The sequence below is a fragment of the Leptonychotes weddellii genome, chromosome 4 (genome assembly GCF_054177405.1).
Source record: "Leptonychotes weddellii isolate Sample4059 chromosome 4, ASM5417740v2, whole genome shotgun sequence".
Classification (NCBI taxonomy): domain Eukaryota; kingdom Metazoa; phylum Chordata; class Mammalia; order Carnivora; family Phocidae; genus Leptonychotes; species Leptonychotes weddellii.
Window position 1 is genome coordinate 25,953,592 of NC_138372.1, and position 19,834 is coordinate 25,973,425.

The 19,834-nt window shown below is 53.2% G+C and overlaps 1 protein-coding gene across 3 annotated transcripts in view; it reads right to left on the reverse strand.

The window, feature by feature from the left end:
- Positions 1-19,834, reverse strand: part of GRIK3 (glutamate ionotropic receptor kainate type subunit 3) — a 219,308-nt gene that overhangs the window by 14,508 nt on the left and 184,966 nt on the right. For all 3 annotated transcript variants that reach the window (XM_081818103.1, XM_081818101.1, XM_081818102.1), the window contains exons 11-13: positions 13,633-13,856; positions 8,060-8,178; positions 5,413-5,630 (exon numbers count right to left, since the gene is read on the reverse strand). In XM_081818103.1, the coding sequence (XP_081674229.1) occupies positions 5,413-5,630; positions 8,060-8,178; positions 13,633-13,856 (561 nt within the window). The remainder of the gene's footprint in view (positions 1-5,412; positions 5,631-8,059; positions 8,179-13,632; positions 13,857-19,834) is intronic.

Genomic DNA, 19,834 nt, shown 5'->3' on the forward strand with positions numbered 1-19,834 from the left:
GGCCGGTGCAGAGGAGGGGAGGGCTGCAGGCTGGGGATGGAGGCAGCCGGAGGGGGTCACCTCTGCTGCTTGGACTCTAGAGTCACGCCAACCTGGGTTCAAAGGCCAGCTCCTTCTGCAACCACAGGCCAGTGACGTCCCATCTCTGAGCCTCATTTTCCACATCTGTAAAATGGGCGGTAGCTGAGCACAGAGCTCGGTCCCTACGAAGTGCCGGACGAGTGGCTGGCATCACATTATTTCTCTCGAAGGCTCTGTTCTCTCATTTGGAAACTAGGGATAATCATTTCTACAGTGCAGAGTTTCTACAGAAATTAAATGACACAATGCCCGGGGTAGAAAACCCCAGTGCTGACAGGGGCGGGGGGGGGTGGGGGGAGCCATAAATACGGAAGGAGGGAGCGCTGAGTGGGATTCTGAGAGCCTGGGAAAGCTACTGCCTCTTGGCTCCCACAACTCTTGTTCCGCGGGTGAGCAGCTCAGTGATGCCAGATCCTTCACATTTTCAAGAAGCTGGAAATGTGAATATTTTAAATGCAAAAATCTCTCCATTTTAAAATGCTGGCAACTCACACAAGAAAATGTAAGCAGTGTATGGTCCCCAAAACCGTGTCTGGGGGCTGAGCAGGCCTGTGTACCACCACTTTCAACAACAAAACCATAAGAATGGTTAGCACTTCTTACAGCGTGTACTCTGTGTCAGGTGCTCGCTGTGACTCTGTTACGCCGTCTCCGTGAATTATCCCACTTCGTCATCTCGATAACTCTGCGAGGGGGGTTCTATTATCAGCCCCGTTCCATAGAAAGGCCCAGAGCGGTCCTCGAGTGTTCAGTCACTTCCTCTCACCACGGGCCAAGCCCCGCACCTGTCCCTGCTCCTCGGCCTGCCCTCTCGGGGTCTCTTCTATTCTGAGGGTCTTGGGGCTCCTCCCGAGTTCTTAGCTCTGAGCAGAGGCCGATGGCCACCCTGTGAGAGGCACCAAGGTCTTTCCCAAAGCCCATGGTCCCCCATCTGGAGTGACTTGGAGAAAGGGGGATTCTCCAGGTGTCCCTTGGCTGGTCCCTCTCCAAAGTGCTCTGGTTAAGTCCTCTGGGGACTACAAGGCAAAAGAAGAAAAGGGTCCAGCCTGCTTCCTAGTCTTCTGGGTCCACCAGCTGAAGAGGCGTCTGACTCGAGTGCACCTGTGTGCCCGGCGTTGGGCTAACCACCATATGCCCAGGAGTGCACTGAGTCCTCTTGCTGACTGCCGCGTACGGGGAACCCGTATCTGTGTCATACAGGGGAACAAATTGAGGCTGGGAGAAATAAAGGGACTTACCCCAGGTCACCCAGCAGAGCCAACACCCAGGACTCAAGTCCTGGTCTGTCTGACTTTTAAGACCAGGGTGACCTGACCGTGCCAGGCTGCACGACACTGAATCCTGCTTGGCCCCTGTGTTTTGGGGGCCCTGCTTCTGCTTGAAGGCAGGGCTCTGATTCTAGACCAGCCAGCAGATGGGCCAGGAGAAACTGGAGGCTGAGATGGGGTGAGCCTTCCAGCTCATGGAAGAGTCGGCCGAGCAGCTGGAAGATGGGGCGTTGGATGGAAGGCCTCTCCAGGCTCCATCGCTAGGGCCAGAAAAGGCTGTGCAAGGGGGTGGGGGGCTTGACAAAGCTGGAGCCCCGGAGAGCCTGGGATCCTTGGGCCCCAGCTCTGGTCTCTTCCCTGAGTGGGTGTCCGTCACCCACAGTCCCTCCTGCCGTGACGGGCCCCCCCCCCCCACCGCAACACGGAAGGGGGCTAAATCCTTGGAGAAGCCGTCTTCATACAGCCTGGCTCCCTTCAAAGCTGCCCAGTGAACACGCTTCCCCAGTGTTCTCCTTTACATTTGCCTACATATTTTTACAGCCATACAGTGCTTTCAAAGACTTCCTTTTTCATCTCCTAATTAATTTTTATCTTCCCAGACAGAGGGAGGACAGCACGGGAGATGCTGTTTGTGAGGTCTGCCGCTCCCCAACAACTCTTCAAGTGAAATTTCCTTCAGAGCGCCGGGCCGCCTGGAGCTGTGCGTCTCCCGGGCTGCAGGGTGGGCGCGAGGGCTCCGGCCAGACCACCGGGGTTCCGATCCCAGCTCGGCATTTCACTAGCTCTCCATCTTAGGTAAGTCCGTGTGAACTCAGGTCACTTTGGAGCCTACCTTCCTCAGATGTCGGATGGAGATGAATGATAATAATGGTCTCTGCGGTCTGGGGTTGCTGTGAGGATGACATGCATGAATGCAGGTCAAGTGCCCGAACGTGGCCGGCACCGAGTAAGTGCTCGACAAATGTTACTACTACCGTTGACCTGGCCAATGTCTCCTAGATATCCTGTGGCTACACCTGAAGCTGGTCCCTGTTCAAGCTTAGTGCCACATCCACTCATGGGCAGGGGGGAAGACTAGCCCTCCAGAAGACCCTAGAGTGGGTGTGGGGGAGGGCGCTGCATGTGCACACAGAATTATCTGACCTCGCGTCGTGCTTCCACCACCGATCTGCTGTGTGATCATGGGCAAATCACCCACCCTCTCTGTTTCTCCAGGTTCAACTCAGGTTTCCTTCCAGCTCTAACTTGAAAGTGATAATGAGGAGGCTACCACCTCATGGGGGAGAGGAGTGGGGACTGGGAAGGGGACGTGTGACTGGAAAGCCCAGCTATGGAGGGTGGGGGCTGGTAGGGTGGGGAGGAAGGAAGCTTGTCTGGGGAACTTCTGGGCGGGTGTTGTGCTTCCAGCTCATGATCTGAGGTGGGGTTAATATCGCCACATTCAAGCTCCTCTCTGCCTGCAACGCGGTCCCATTGCTGCTGTCAGTGATAAGGGAGCCTGAGCTAGAAGAGCTTCCCTCGAATTCAAGCAGGAGACAATGTCGCCAGATGTCCAAGGGGATTAACTGGTGATCAGGAGAGCGGGAAAGCAGGGTTGGTTCTGCAAGGGGATGCGGAGTTGCTGTTTCTGGCCAGGAGCCCTTGTAAGCATGGGCCCCGGGGCCCCGGCATCCCAGCTGGGTGACAGCATGGGTGTCCCTCCTCTGCCCTCCGGGCTGCACAGTATGCAGGGAAGGTGCGTGAGGGCGGAACAGGCTGCTGGAGGCGCTGCTTGATGCTGAAGACAGCAGTGCGGTGGGGGCTGGAACCAGGCTCTTGGAAGCCAATCTGAGCATCTTAGCGTGGAGGGAGGCAAGGGCATCCAATCCGCGTCAATGAGCCTGCACCAGGCTTATTTATGCCGCTTCCCTTTGATCGGGAGCCCTGCTTCGAGATGGGCTCATGTGTAATGCATGAGACGCTCTGGCACAGTCAGAGGGCTGGGCCACAGCCTGGGGACAGGTACGAGCAGGCGCACTTGCAGCAGCGTGAGCACCTACCCCCCCCCCACGAACCATTGCACATGCAGACACATGCACGCAGGGGCCATCACACACACATACAAGCTACACATAGAGATGCATGGCCTATGACACACACGGATGCCCATCCCCCAGGCTCACTTGTCTAGATACGCCCGTGGGGACATTCAGGCAGATAGACACACGTATAATCTCCATGCACATATACACAGAACCTATATACACACAAAGGCACATATCCACATGCCTGGAGCACAGGGATGCGCGCACACACGTGCTTTGCCAGCACACGTACAGATTTTTGCAAATACTCCTGCCCAAGCACAAAGACACACATACACCCGCACAGGTAGACTTTGTACATGGGCCCCTGTGTGTACACATACACACCTAAATGCATGTTTCTGTGGATTATATACTGTCACACACACACACACACGCACACAGGCATCCCCTGCACACACACTCACGAACACATACCCAGGGTCCCAGAGGGCTCCTACCATGCCTATCACAATGCTTCTATCCGCCCCGAATGCCTGACAGTGACCTCTCAGGAAGGCCACATTGGCCACTTCTTGGTGGTAACAGCAATACCACAGGAGGGGAGACCTTTTCCTCTCTCTCTCCTCCTCACTAAACATCTGCTTCCACCCTCAAGGAGGGTCCCAGGGAGGCCAGGGGAGGGGAGAGTGCTGGAGAGGCTCCGGTGCGCAGGAGGGAGAGGCTTTCCCTCCCAATCCTTTGCTGCCCTCCCCTTGCCTCCTTCAGGCCCGGCTGGAGGCTCAGTCCATCCCTCCGAGGCTTAGCCTGGAAGGAGACCAGAGCTGGGGGATGTGGAACCAGGGCCCAGGCTTCCAAGTGACTAATAAATAAATGGATGAATGGACCTACGGCCCCCAAGTTCCCGATCCTGACCATTTTGGAGAAACCATGAGAGCAGAGGTTCTCAGTGTGGCCCAGGGACCAGCAGCACCAGCACCTGGGAACTCACTAGAAATGTGCATTCTTGGCCCTGCCCCAGACCTACTAACCCAGAGGGTGGGGCCCAGGAATCTGGGTTTTCCCAAGCCTCCCAGGTGATAGGGATGCACACTCAAGTCTGAGTGTGGCCTAGAACATGGTCTTTTGGAGGAAGGCAGACCTGGGCCCTTCAGCTGTGAGTTCTTGGACAACCTGCTTCATCACTCTGAGCCTCAGTTTCCACATGTGTAAAGTGGAAATAATCGTAGTGCCTACCTCACAGGACTGGTCATGAAGATTCAGTGAGGCCAAAGCCATTAGTCTGGCCCACTGTGAGCTCTTGGTGGTGGTAGCTCCTGTGACTTTTACATTCATTTCCAGAAGGACATTTACCGGTTCTCAGGGTCCATCAGTGGGTTAGGAAAACCCTAGCTACTCTAGTAGGTGAAAACCTTGGGAAACTGAGCCAACACCCTACAAAGCAGGAGGAGCAGGAGAGCCCTGGCCAGATCCCCATCAGAACAGCTACCTGAGCAGGTGACGAGGGCTTTATCTGGACACCAGTGGTCTAAGAGTGTAACGTGCGAAGAAATGTTCATAAACGCTTGGTCAAGTTTTAACCTCCTCCCTGCCTTGAAGGATGTGCTCCTTGCTACCCTCTCAGTAGTGGAGAGCTCATGGCCAAGGGCAGGCCAGGCTCTTGGGACATGGATGCCACAGAGACCTTAAGTCAAGGGCAGGGAGCCCCCTGGCCCCCACAACTGTTTGTGTGTCTGGGCCACGCTTCTCCTTCTCCCTTTTCCAGCCTCATCCTTCCACCTGCCATCCTCTGAGGATTGAAGAAAACAGCACATTTACCCTGCTTGTCCCAGGTATGAAGATGTGTAGGATCTGTGCCGGGACCAACTCAGGTGGCCACATCCTCATCAAAGTTCCCCAAAGCCAACTGGTCTCAAACAGGGAGGGATGGCCTGAGCCTTGGGGATTCCTGGCCCATTGATGCTGTGAAGTTAGGGATGGAGAGCGAAGGGTGTGGGAGGGTCAGCTCATGGTGCTGCAAGGGAGGGAGAGGGTCTCACCTTGAAGAAGGTCATGGTGGCCCCGTCCTTGACAGCCCCATACTCGATTTTGGTTTGCTTGGCCAGGTCATCAGCAGAGTCGATGGGCGATTCCATGCGCTCCACAGTCAGAAAGGCAGCCAGGTTGGCCGTGTAGGAGGAGATGATGATGAGCGTGAAGAACCACCAGATGCCCCCGATGATGCGTGTGGACAGGGCTTTGGGCATCAGTTCAGACCCTGGGAGAATGGAGAAGGCAGGTGGTCCCTGACACGGTCTAGGGCTGCTCAGGCCCCTCTGGGTCACAGACTCCACTGATAATCTAGTAACAGCTTGGCAGATGTTCTCAATGTGCCCCCCGGACCACCAGCAGCAGCAGAAGCACATCCTGGGAACTTGTTAGCAATGCACATTCTCAGGACCCTCCCCAGGCTCTACTGAATCCATCACTTGAGGGGTGGGGCCCAGCAATCTGGGTTTGGGAAGCCCTCCAGGTGGTTCCGATGCAGGCTAAAATTTAAGAACCACTGCTCTAGAACGACACGCACATTTCACAGGCTTGTCAGCCCCTGCCGTCCCCGGTTTGGAATGGGTGGCAGTAGAAACTCCGGGGCTCTGGAGTGAATCCTGCTCCCAACTCTGTGTGATTGTGCCAGACGCTTTCCCTCTCTGGGACCCTGCAAAGCCTGGAGACTGGTCCTTCCTCTGTCCCAGCCTCACACAAATACCGTGAGGCCGCAGCGATATAATTGCAGGAGAAAGTGTGTTGCAGATACAAGCAGTATACAAACACAAGATTGCCTGCTGGTGCTTTGCTGGAGGAGAAAAATCAACATTGTTTGAAGCTCGTTGCCGAAATAGATCCCTCTTCCTCCCCGACCTTGGGTGTGGAGCACAATTTAGATGAAACCTTCTAACTGAAGTAATTAACTAGGCGGCTTTCAAGAGATTTAAATAGCAAGTGACTCCTGAACTTCCCAGAATATTTGGACCTGCAATCTGGAAAGTGTCTGCTTTGATATGGATGACACTCAAAGGAGAGTTTTTCAAATACATAACTATTTTTCTCCCTCCTAATCAAAACCGGTGGGGGAATGCATCAGGAGCCGGGGCTTTGAATAGCAGCCGGGGGAGGGCGAGGAGAAGCGATTATTGCAATGGGGGGCTTCCAGGTCTCTCCCAACTGTCACTGAGAAAGGATAATGGACAAAGAAGCAAGGTGAGGCTTCGGGACACTCATTAATAGCGGGGACAGAAAGAGGCACTTCCGCTGAAAGCCGCCTGTGGCTTCCCAGCTCTGGAGACCACTGAGGCTCCCCAGGCGCCCCTCCCCACCCGGCCACAAGCAACCCCATCTACCTGCTCCTCCCAACCCCGCCAGATTGCTCCAACCTAGGGCAAGAGCTGCCCCTCCAAGGGGAGAATGACTTGTTTTCCTGGTGGACTGTGCCAGGCTCTGCTGGATCCCTATCCAGACCCCTGCACTGGCCTCTGTCGTGGCTGGGAGATCGCTGGAGTTGGGGGCAGATTTCTCTCCCTTCTTCCTCCTTCATTTAAGCGCCCAGCACAGGGCTTGGCACGTAGTGGTCACTCAGGACACGCTGGGATAATAGCATTCATTTGGCATTTGCTGACGGATGTCTACTGAGGGCCAGGGTTTGGACTGGGCCTTGAGAACACACACAGGTGAGTGAGGGACAGGGAATTCTTTGCCCCCTGGATCCCCTTCCCTTCCTTGCCTCCTTGTCACCCACTGCCCCTTAGTGGGATCCTAACATAGGCAGAGACTTTGGTTCCATCCCCATCCCTCCATCCCATTCCTTGAGTTAAGAGGCTCTGGACATACGACTCGACAGGCAGAGACAACGAGCTCGTGGCTCCTGGCCAGCAAGGCTGGGGAGAGGGGTCCTCCTTGGTGGTGGTGGGGGGGCTCCTCTCCCGCCACCTGCCCTTCAGCCCATGGTGTCTCTGCAGCCAGTGAGGGTGCTCTGCTTTCTGAGACATTTGAGCAACTGCAGATCTGGCCACAGGGTGGGCCACCAGGCCAGGGTCAGGTGCAACATACTGGCCCTCCCTCTAGAGGATGTAAGAAAATGCTGTCCTTCTGTGCATACCATCCCTGATGCACTCACCACCTGGAACATGACCCTTCTCACTCCCAAGCTCCCCACGGCCAGATGGTCACCAAGTCCCGTCCCTGCTACATCCTGAAGTTCTCAGAGTCCATCTCTGTCCTCTACCCCCATGGCCATGACCCCAGTTCAGGTCTCATCCTCTCATTTCTGCAATGGCCTCCCACCCAGCCTCCCTGCCTCCAGTCTCCCCCGTCCTCCGCTCAACTTGAGCCAGCCAGCGTCTAAGGTGATGGGGCCATCAGTGGGGTTGGCCCCAGCAAGAAGGAGGCCGTATGTCCACTGCAACTGCAGCAGGAGAGGTTAGGGATGAGCCCTGCATGTCATGGGTGGGATGGCCTCTCTGCTTTAGCCTCAGACCCTGAGCCAGTCCAGCCACAGGACTGGTGGAGGACCGGGACCTGGGACAAGGATACATGCCTGAGTCTCCAGGTGTCTCCAACCTGCTGGCAGCTCTGCAGGTCTGAGGCTCAAGAGAGGAGGCACCCCCCGCCCCCGCCCCTGAGAGGAGAGCCTTGGGGAGACAAGGCACCTACCTTGCTGCATCAAGGACCCCATCCCGAACCAGAAGCTGTTTAGCAGAGTGAAGTTGTTTTCCACCACCTCGGAGCCGGGATTGCAAGGATGAGCGTCATACCACTCGTAAGGGCTGAACCTGCAGCAGGGAGAGGGGAGCGGTGGGCGGAGCTGTGGGGAGCCGGCAGGGAAGGGGCACCCATGCTTCAGGGAGCTGCCTGCTTAGCAAACATTGATGTGCTGTCACTTCAGTACCAATTTACTTAGCGTTCTGCTGGGGAGGCCGGGAATGGGAAACCAGGGCCATTTTGCTTCTTGTTCTTTATTGTTAGTGCCCTTTTCTGGTTGTAAAAGTAATTCAGCAGTATCTCTTAAAATTAAAAGCGCACATGCCCTTCAACCTAGCAATTCTGCAACTCATTATCCAGCCTAGAAAAAACACCCGTACATGAGCATAAAGAGAAGCGCGCGAGGGTGTTTATCAAAGCATTGTTTGTAATAGCTAAAAACTGGAAACAGCCTCAATGTCCTTCAACAGAAAAATGATTAAGTAAACTCCGTCAGAAGCCTGTTCCGCAATGTCACATGGCTCAGAGAAGAGAATGAGAGATGGCTGGATGTCCTGACAGGGGAAGATCTTCCACCCCATACTGTTTGGTTTTAAAAAAAAAAAAAGTGATAAAAAATAAGAACAATATGATCACGTTTATATAGATAGATTCCTAAAGATACAGCTCTATGCCTCTTTACGGACGTGTGTATACAAATGTGTTGGAAGGGTCTGGAAAGATTCCTACCTAAAAGATATCAGCAGCATTTACCTCTGGGGAGGGGAGTTAGGAGGGCGGCAGGAATCTCAGGGCAGCCTGTTGCTTTAGGTGGATTAGATGAATTTTTTAAAAAATGAGAATGGGCTTTTCAATTACTTGTACACTTAAAATGGAAAAAAAGCAAAACATACACTTTATAAAATATTCAAACAGTATAGAAGAATACAATGAAAAAGCGAAAGTACTCCAGGATCCCACCCCCGGAGAGAACAATGTGTTACATAATTGTTCAGATTTTTCTCTCTGAATATACAAATACCTGTATGACAGGGAAAAATTGTTACTTAAAGCCCCCCACTGCCTTCTAAGGAAGACAAGCCCTGATAACCGGAGGGATCTTTGTTTGCTGCATGAATCCCAGGTGAGGCCATGTAAGCCGGAGGAAGCTAGCACACTCTGGGGAGATTGGGAGACCCTGGAGAGAGCCCCTGAGAGGCTGGCGTGGCTGGCGTGGGGTAGGATGCTGAGATGAGAGGCCCAGAAGGAGAGGCACGTCCAGTGGCATTTTGTTTTGTTTTTAAATGTATGATATGCTTTAAGTATGATGTTGTGACTTGTCCATCCCCCTTTTAAAAGCTTTAATAAATTATACATTGATCACCAAAGCTCGCATGAGAAGAATTTTGCTTTCACAAAGTGGGAAGATCCTACACATATGAAATTTTAAAGTGAGGCTTCAAACCAAGACGGGGATATTCAAAGGGAATGACCATGAACTGGCTAGAGGCTCTACAAATCCACAAGGAAGAGATAAAGGTTGAAGGGAGGAGAGGCGGAGACTGCTCCGGGAAGCTTCCGGAGAAAGCCTCGGGAGAGCGATGCATTCAGCGGTCCCCGCATGCCTCCTGGGAAGTCCTGGGAGAAGGGTGTCCACGGGACTGCTGAGGGAGCTGGCAGGCGGCTCTGTAACGAGGTGGGCCCATCTGGGGGTCTGGAGGGCAGGGGTCGGGCTGATGCATGCCTCCCAGGTGCATGCAGGACGGGGAGTCCCTGCTGCAGGGTATTGGCCTGCACACCCAGACGCAGCCAGGTATAAGGACACTGGGCCAAAAGTGTTTCCCTGGACCGGATGGGCCCAAGCAGAAAAGAGATCCAGCCCAACTCCACCCTAAGTCCTATCCGAGAAGGGCAACAGGACTGCGAACGGGGAGAGGCCATGGGGCAGGGGCTGCTGGGGGGCCAGGTGCTGATCAGGGGAGCACGCTGACCTGGGGAGCAGGCCAACCAGTGGTCTGATGTATGAACAAAGGTAGAAATGTCAAGGACTCTACTGGACTCAACCTTCTCATTTCTGAATTGAAACAGCGTTTGTGATTAGAGAGACACCCGGGGTTCCTGTGACCTGGAAATGAGCCAAAAAGTGACAGACCCCGGCCGAGCCTTCACGGGGCAAGGAGAGCCTCAGCTCTGAGCACACTGGAATAGCGGGGAGACACAGTAAAGATGATTTTGGATGAGACCTCACAAGTCCTGCGTGGCTTACACACATCCGCGAAAACTGTGGTCGTTTTTAAACGCAGGAAAGTATCATACCATAGTGCTACCTAGAACTTGGACTTTTCCCTTAATAAGCCACCAGACTCTTTCCAGATGGGTTCTTCCGGATCTGCCTTACTCTCTGCAACTACTTCAGAGGTGTTTTCAACCACTCCTCTGTCGCTGGTGCTTGGCCTGTCCCCATACCCCACTGTTGCACACTCTGCTGGAAGAAACAGCCCTGGGGACACCACTATGGGCACCCATGCCGAAGGGCCACCCTCTCTTCTGAGCTGAGGCTTTCTAGATTTGGGGGGACTGTAAAGTGGGGCTCAGCGGTGACTTTCAACAGGATAAACTCCCAGGGGTGGACTTGCTTCTCATGATCGAACTACTTTGCTCTAGAATAGGCCTCTTGGTCATCAAGTACTGTAAGGGGCCCGGCTCCTCGCTACCCTTTGAGGTGGACAGTGCAATGGGGGCCCATTTTACAGATGGGGAGGTGGTTTGGAGCAGGCAGGGGAGGGCGCCCCTGCAGTGAGGGAGCTGGAGGGTCCAGATTCTAACCCCCAGGCCACAGGAGAGAACAGGAGGAGGATGGACGCTGAACAGTAAGGAAGGTGCCACCCAAGTCAGCGATGGATCTTGGATTAATGGCTCGCAGCTGCAAAGGACTGTCACAGTCTCGCACTTAGGTAGGAGCTAGTGGAGGCTGACCTAGGGATACTCGGTCTGCATTCATGGGAGAAGCTGAAGTCCAGCCCCAGTGATGGAGGTGTAGATGGAGCACTGGCTGGCCGGGACCATCTCTTCCCTGGGATGCTCATCGGCACCAGATGTGACCGGAAGGTGACTCCCAGGAGCTGGACTGGCTGGCAGCTCACCCTCAGTCTTGCCTCTGGGATCAGGCATTTAGGATTATCTTCTTGCCACGAGTGTCAACTATCCTGCTCTCCATGGTGAGAGCGCACCCTCTCTCCCTTCTTCTCTCCTTCTACCTCTCCAGGCATAAAGCAAGACTATCCTGGTGGCAGAGAAAGGCCCTGGTCAATGCGTGGACTCCCGGTGCTAGACAGACACAGGCCAGACCAGGCCAGTTTGCAGGACAGACAGCCCTGTAACGTGCCACAGCTTCCCTGCAGGGGGCCCGGGGCCCTGCCCACGCTTTGGCGACCCCATCTCTTGGGCAGCGGTGTCTAGCTCTCCAGCCGCCAGCCTGGAGCGGTCTGAAGGACACAGGCCACATGGAGGGGGCACAGAGGGCCACAGCCACCCTGGAGATGTGCCCTGCTTGACCTTGACAGTGTTGGAAAAAAATGGACTTAGTGGCTACCTATAAAAGCCACGAAGTGTCACATAAAAAACCTGAGTCTCTCTCTAAACACCAGGAACGTGGCAGCGCCGGCCCCGCATGCCTGCCTAGCGCAGTCTCCATCCAGCCGTACGGTCTCTCCCCCTCCCTGCTCCCCTCCCTCACGCTTCCTGTCCGGCCCCGCGGGCGCCGGGGTTTGCCACCCTGATTTAAAATGAACAGCTCTTGCTCGGGCGTCCGACTCCGGAAGAGAAAGCTTTCTGACGTTGGGCACTGGCTGAGCCTCCCCTCCCTGAGCCTCATCTGCTGCTTCTGCGAAGTGGGGAGAGTTATCCCCACCTCACAGGACCTTTGTAAGGATCAGGCAGGGTGCGTGTGAATTATGTGAGTGTTACATAATGTGGTAATTGTACTGTGACGCTGCTCATGGCCCTGTGGCCAGGTCCCTTGTCCCTCTCCTGTCCCCCTCAGGTGTCCTGTGTCATTTGCAGCAGCTGCAAAAGTCCCATTTCTCTTCCAGAAAGTCTCCCTGGCCTAACCTGGTGAAGGGGGTCCCTCACCTTCCCTGCCAGGAGGCAGGAGGCGAAAAGCAGGCTGAAAGGCCAGGGGTCGGAGGGGGACTGGGCGTACATCGGAGTCATGCTGGAGAAGCTGGAGCTGTTTTCCAGGGGGCAGGGAGCCCAGAGTGGGCTGGATCTGCTAAAATTACGGCAAGAGCTCTGGAGAGTGGCTCCTGCTTTCAAAGGCTTGTTAGGCCATTACAGGAAGAGGCGTAATGCGGGCTGGGCTGCCGGCTGGGGGCGGGGGAGGGCGGGCAGGCGTCACCCGCCAGCTGGCAGCCGAGGATTTCCGAGGCAGGACAATTTCCTCCCTCACATCCTTCCCTTTGGTCTCTCTCTGTGTGGGAAGAGGGAGCGAAAGGGAGCAGGGTGGGAGGAAGGCTTTCAAAGAAGACTCAGGAGGAAAAAAAGCCCAAACACGAAGTCCTTGGATCTCAAATCGCCTCTCCAGAGAAGTCTCTCTTCGCACCTTGTTAGGATTTAGAGAAAAAGAACCGGGGCAGGGGATGGGGCTGGAGCCTGGAAGGAGGGGGCAGAGGGCCTAGGGACCAGGAGCCACTCTCTTGGGGCCAGGGCAAAGGACAAACGTCCAGGTGGCCAGAAATGTGGATTACAGATAGAACCCTAGGTGATGAGAGTTCAAATGCCGGTCACTTGTTGCTAGGATGGCCTCGGTGAGCCTCAGATGTCTCCCCTTCGTGGGGCTGGGGCCTGAGAGAATTAGGTCACATAATGCCTGTAAAGCACAGAGCATGGTGCTTGGCAAACACCAGGTGCTCAGCAAACACCGAGCTAAACCTGTGCCCTAGTGAGCTCCTCCTACCATCCCCCAGCAAGTATGTGCTGTGTCTCCGTGCGAACGACCGAACAAGCAAGGGGGTTGCCAGCCTGTGTTATGGACAGGGATGTACGTGCCAAGTTTTCACACGTGTGCACATGTGTGTTTAATGTACGTGCCAAGTTTTCACACATGCACACGTGTGTGTTCACATGGCACAATTCCTCCTGTTGTGTGGACTGGGTGGACGCAGTCTGTTTTCCAAATTTCAGTCCACTCGCTGGACCATTCAATGCACCTAAGTCTGTTGTCCTGGGTGCCTGGCCCAGGTGGTGCAGCTCTGGGCCATGACTTAACCTCTCCAAGCCTGCTCACAGGGCCTGGGATACGACGGCTGCCTCCTGGTCGTGGGCACAGACCAGGTGAAGGCCTGGGGGATTCAAGCTCACAGGGTGGGGGGGGCTACGGAATGTTCCTCGAAGGATATAAAGGGATCTGAGCCTCAGTGAGGGAGAGAGGAGCAGGCACAGCAGTGGCCTGAACCTTGGCATGGCTAAGGACTGACGAGGTGGGGGCCAGTCTGGCTCCCGGAAACCCCAACCTTGGGCCAGAGCTCTGGCCAAGGCATGGCCCTTACCTGGCAATTACAAAGAGGACACAGCTGACCCCCAGGTAGGCGAGGAGTACATACATCCAGATGTCTGGGGACAGGGGGTTGAGGAAGGAGAAGACACTGGGGTTGGTGCCATTGGGCTTTCGATACAGGATGCTCACACCGAGTGTCATGAAGGGCTTGGAAAAGTCGATGGCCTTCTCGCGGACATGGGTGATGGTCAGGGGGGCCACGGCCAGATCTGCCTTCTGCAATGAGAGAGACACACACAGACAGACATGAGTAAAGCCTCAGACTAGCAGGGGGAAGGCACCTCATCTTGGAGGAGGGGAGGGAAGGGAGTGGAGTCCGTTTCCAGAGCCTTGGGGTCACTTGACCACAATGTTTACAAATCCTTCCCCTGTGCCAGGCCACGCCCAACATGCTGCGAAGACAGCGATGAATTAGACAGAACCCCTGTTCTCCAAGAGCTCATGGCCTTCAGGAAGAGGACAGCGATATCAACATCCAGAGAGTGGAATCCTATGAAAGTTATACCCATGTGGTTCATTCTCAAAATGGTGCTCTGTCAGATAGATACAGTTCAGCAATCTACAAACATTTAAAAATAGCTCATGTTCTTTATTGGTGACTTTCAAACATCATGAAGAGGACACAGAATCCAGAACAAACCTTATTTGATTCTGCTTTCCTCTCCTATCCGCTTCTTGACTGCTTTTCCTGTTCTGGATATTCTGTACATCCTAAAGGCCTCAAAATCCAGTTGGGCAAAAATAATGTCCTCTTTGGAGGCAGAGGGGAGTCCAGAGCCCTCTTCAATAGGTGAAGGGAGGGAAGAGGCCAAAGAAGAGGAAGAAAGGAAGGAGGTGGGGAAGGCTAGGAATATTCCTGTGCTGGTCAATTTTAGCTCATCACAATTTTAATGAGGGTCATAATTAAAGGTCTATTATTTCTATTATCTCCTTGGTCTGAGCTTTTCTTGATTAACAATCTGTAAGCCCTCATTCCCATTTTTCCAGCCTCCTCCCTACTGCTCTCCTGCTCCATGAGGCCCCATTTAACTGCTTCCTGTTTCCCACATTCCCTTTTTCACCTCCGTGCTTTGCACATCTTGCCCTATTGAGAATGCCCTCTCTCTGTTGGCTCTTACTACCTTCTGTATTTCTTTGCACATGCTACCACCTCCAAGAAGCCCTCCCTGATAACCTCCAATGCTAAACCCCCATGAAGCTTGCTCTGCCCCATGGTAAGGTCCTAACCTGCTCAGTGTGAATGCAGGATGTGTGACCATGTGACTTTTTGTCTTATCTGCCTATTTACCTGTGACTTCCTAAGTGCAGTCGGGCTGTAGCTGATACACTGCTTTGCTTGTCCATTCCCAAACCCCATCTCAGCCTCTGTAATATTTGTTTATTAATAGTGTTTCCCTCTGGGAGGGCTCCTGTGGGTATTTACATATCAGAATGTGAACCAAGTTATCACTTCCCTGTCTCGGGGATGGGCAGGATAGAAAGAGAGGTCAGGTCCTAAAGACTAGCAGTAAAGACCCTTTTGCAAAAGTGGGATGGCTGCTTCTGAGACCCTTCCAAGGCAATAGTCTCTAGGCAGCCACCCAATGGCTTGGTCCAGTTTCATTCTTTCTTTCTTTCATTCATTCATTCATTCATTCATTCATTCATTTTATGAGCTCTGCTAAGCACTAGGGATACAGAGCTGAGCCAAGCAGACGTGGTTTCTGCCCCGGGGCTTACAATCTAGTTGGGGAGACGGACATTAATCAAACTGTTTACTAAATGGTAGCTGTTAACACCATCTCTGACTTCACCAATCCTAGAATAGGAACCAGCAACCAAACTGAAGTCCGACTTTAAGGAGGGGAAGCCTGATCTGGGTAGACGGCAGGTGTCCCAGGCTGGAGGCGGGGGGTGCTGGCAAACACACAACCCTGACGTTACAACCCCAATGTTCTTCCTTTTAATGGCAGGCCCTACAGCCGATTATTGACATTCAAAGCCCAAGGGTTCAGGGAACCTTAGGACCTGGGACAGAGAGGGAGGAAGAGCCTATTACAAAGGACGCATCATACTGGGACCTTCCTTTTGTAAATTTCTGAATGTGTGCATTGGAACTTGCCTAGCTTTGAAGGCAGAGAAAGAAGAAATGCCCAGTTGCTGCCACCCTGGCTCCCTGGAGCCTTCAGGGTGTGTACAAATGAATGCAACAAGAGGAGGGCACGATCAGGGAAGGTGCAGAGTGAGTAATGCGCATCTGCTCAATACCTACTGTGCTCCAGTCTGGGGCACAGGGCTGAGCAGGAGACCCAGCTCCTGTTTTTATGGAGCTTCCGGTCAAGTGAGCCCCTGCTGGGAGATATCGATAGGACTCAGTGGGGTGGGGACCAGGGTGGGACATCCCGGAAGGTTCCTTTGATTCCTGAGTTCTAGGATCCTCTATAATGTTGGCATAAGAGGGGGGTAGTGGGCTTTTGATTCTAGATCTTGGCTTCCCCTGGCCCTGTCCCTTCAAAGCACATTGTTCTGGGAGAACCTCAAAGTCAATGGTGTCAATCTTCCTCTGGCTTTGATGGCAAGTTGGATGAAAAGACCAGTGATGGGAGGATCGAGGTATCTGCAGCCATGCTTGTTTCATGAGAAGCAGTCCAGGACTGGTGAGGAAGGGCTGGGGTCCCTTCTTCCCCAGCACCATCTTGGAGCCTTCAGAATCTTCCCACCAGCTTCCTGCTCTCCAGCTCTCACAGGTCAGGAGGTCTCACAGGTCAGAAGGCGGGCGTCTGTGGCCTTCTGTGTCTACAGCAGTGAGTCAGCTGGTCAACCTGCCCTTCTTCATGGGGAGCTTTGATGAGCGTTCTCCCTTGGGCTTTAGGAAGGCTGACGTTCTCCACTTTGATTTTGGTTTAGGCAGGAAACACTACATTTCACCATTTGTTATGATTTCTCTAAAAAAAGACTTTATTTTGTCCAGCTTTCCTTGAAAGTGTGGAACAGATGTCAAGTCTCTACTGTGTCAGTTCATTACTCAGAATGAAAGGCCCAACCTTGGCAGGCTCTTCCCACTTGTGCAAGTTTTCTTTGAGGACAATTCATAAAATCATAGGCTGTCAGAGCTGGATGGGAGACCTTTAGGAACATCTCTTCCAACCCTCTATTTCTTATGGAGGGAAACTGAGGCTCAGAGCTTATCCAAGGCCTTTGCTCTCATATTCACAGTAATCATGTCCTTGAACAAACCAAACCTCTGACTTGTCCAACACATTCATGAGTTTTATGGGTGATTTGTTGGTCCCATCTGCCTGAGGACCTTTCCATACTTTTTCTAAACCTTTAAACTGGGCAGGACAACCCTTCCAGGATCTTACTTCATCCCCCTAAGCAGCTTTCCACTTCCCAAGAATCTGTCAGGACCCACCTGGTACCAGCCTCTCCTATTCTACTCCATACTTGCATGGGGCCACTTGGCGCCATTTGCTCTACCACGTCTCCAGCAACCAGAATGAAGGCAAGAATGACTTAAACAGCTGCAGCTCTATATTTTGGCCCAGAGATCCAGCCATCTTGGCTGCTGGCTGGATACTAGCCTTGTCCCAGAAAGCAAAACCAGGAAAACCTCCTCTCAGATTCTAAGAACAGACTTGTGACCATGGTCCCACTTCAGGCCACTTACCACTTACCACTGATCTCTTAAGCCTGGGGTCCTCCCTGAGGAAAAGATCTGCCCCGGGAACTCCAACTTGATACCAGTGTCTGGTGTCCCTGTTGGCCCCTGCATACTTGCATTCTAGGTATGGTCTCCACCAGATTCCCCATCTCTGTGCTCTGCCTCTTGGTTGGGATTCCCCAGGGTGTCCTGTTGCTCAGACTGGGACCTGCTACAGTTAAAATAGTAAGAACCACAATCATTCCTGGATGAGTCCCATACGCCAAGCTTGGTTAAGGGTGTTACGTATACCACCATATAGGATCCTCCCAGCAGCCCCATGTGGCAGTAAATGTTACCACCGCATTCTAGATGAGGGTCCCATGGGTCCATCAGGCTAGGAGGCTTGTTCAAGCTCTACTGGTTTGGGTGACAAGTGTTGGTGGCATAGTAGTGAGTACAGCTGGTGAATGGCTGGTAAATGGCTGAGCCAATACTTGGACCCACTTCCCCATGACCTCAAACCCCCATGCAAGCCGCATAGAGTGTGTTGAATTGTGCGCCCCCTCCATATGTTTAAATCCTAATCCCTAGTATCTGTGAATGTGACCTTATTTGGAAGTAGGCTCTTTTTCTCCCCCCCGCCCCGCGCCCACTAAAACAGTCTTTTATTCTTGCCACTGAGATTAAACAGCATCAGATAGATTGTCAGGAGAGTATCTTGGGCTGTGCAAAGGGAGGACACACTCTATCTTCAGTGGGTGTGTTCACCTCCCCAAAGATCGGGCTCTCTCTGGCTCCTGCTGAGTGCCCCCAAATTCATCAGTGTGCTCACAGCCACTCTTGGGCTCGCAGCACCGCGAGTTTTAATGGTGCAATGGCTCTCGGTGGGAGCCTGTGTTCATCTGGTCTCCGAGTGACAGTTCTCCCTCACATGTCCTCAGCAACACTCCCCAAGTGGTTTCAAATTCCCGTAATACCACTGCCGAACAGCCAAAATAAAAAAAAGATACTGATAGTACCCAGTGCTGATGAGGATGCAGAGCAACGCATCTCTCTTAGGCTGTGGGCAGGAGTGTAAAATGGTGCAGCCCCTCAGGTCGCCAGTTATTAGAAAAGACTAGAACTCAGGAGCGGCTGCATGGAAGCAATTTGTCAGGCAAGGAAGGTGGGAAGGGACACGAAATTCCCATGTCCTCTCTCTCTCTCGGGGCACTCCATTCTCCTCACATCTCCACGGGTTCACCAACCCGGAAGCTCCACAAACAGGGTCTTTGCGGAAGTAATCAAGTTAAGATGGAAGTCATACTAGATTAGGCTGAACCCTACATCCTAGGCCTGGGGTCCTTATAAGCAGAGAAGAGGACACACAGGGACACACAGAGAAGGCCTGTGACGCTAGAGACAGAGACCAGAGTGATGCAGGGTCAAGCCAAGGAACACCAAGAATGCTGGCCACACTGGAAGCCAGGAGAGAGGCATGGGACACATTCTCCCTGAAAAGGGACCAACTCTGCCAACACCCTGAAATCTGATTTCTGGCCTCCAGAACTGAGAGAGAAGACTGTTGTTTTAAGCCACCTAGCTTGTGGTCATTTGCTGTGACAGCCCTGGGTCACTCCTGCCACTTAGGGCCTGGGGAGGATGCACGGAGCTCCTTCCACCGCCCCATTCAGATGAGCAGGCCTGGGCCCACCCTGAAGCTGCGCTGCATTCCCAGAGACATGAACCTGACTCCGGCTGCCGACCATGGCTGCCACAGGGTCTCCCCAGCATACACTATACATCGCCTGGCTGGGCTTCTGAGCCTTACGGCTGTGGAACATGCAGATTCATCCCCACTTCCCTCCAGATCCTTCTGCTTCTGCTTCCACAGCGCCCCAGGAAAACCAGTCTCACTCCTGCTACACATGCAGGAATTTTCCGCAGGGCTCTGTCTGCTGGCTCTCTGCCCACGTATGTGGTATCCCTGGAATTCACCTTCCAGTCTTTTCTCAAAGTGGTGTTGCTCCAGCTAGAATTCCCCCACTCCCAATCCTGCTTCATTTACAGCAAGACTTCCCTCTGCCCTTAGGATAAAACATTCTTATTAGGGGTTCCTTAAGCCTTTCATGATCTAAGAGAACTTTCTGTTCAAGAGAACTTTCTGCAACGACAGGAATGTTCTCTATTGGCATTGTCCTATATGGTAACCACTAGCCACATGTGGCCAAGAGCTTAAAATGTGGCTTGTGTAACTGAGGAACTGAGTTCATACTTTAAATTTCGCATGAAAGAATTTTAAAAATCATTTTTCTTTAAGTTTAAATTTAAATAACCCCACAGGTCCGGTGCCTACTGAGCTGGAAAGTGCAGAGCCAGCCCTGCCCGCCTGTCCAACCTTTCCTTACCTCATGTCCCCTTGTTCGCTTTCTACTAGCTTCTTTCAGACCCCCCAACCCCAGCTCTCTCTCACCTCAGGACCTTTGCACGTGTGAGTTCCTCTACCTCGGACTTCTTCCTCCACAAACGCTTTGTGTAGCTAATGCCTACTTCTCTTTCAGATCTCAGCTCAATTACGTCCACAAAATCC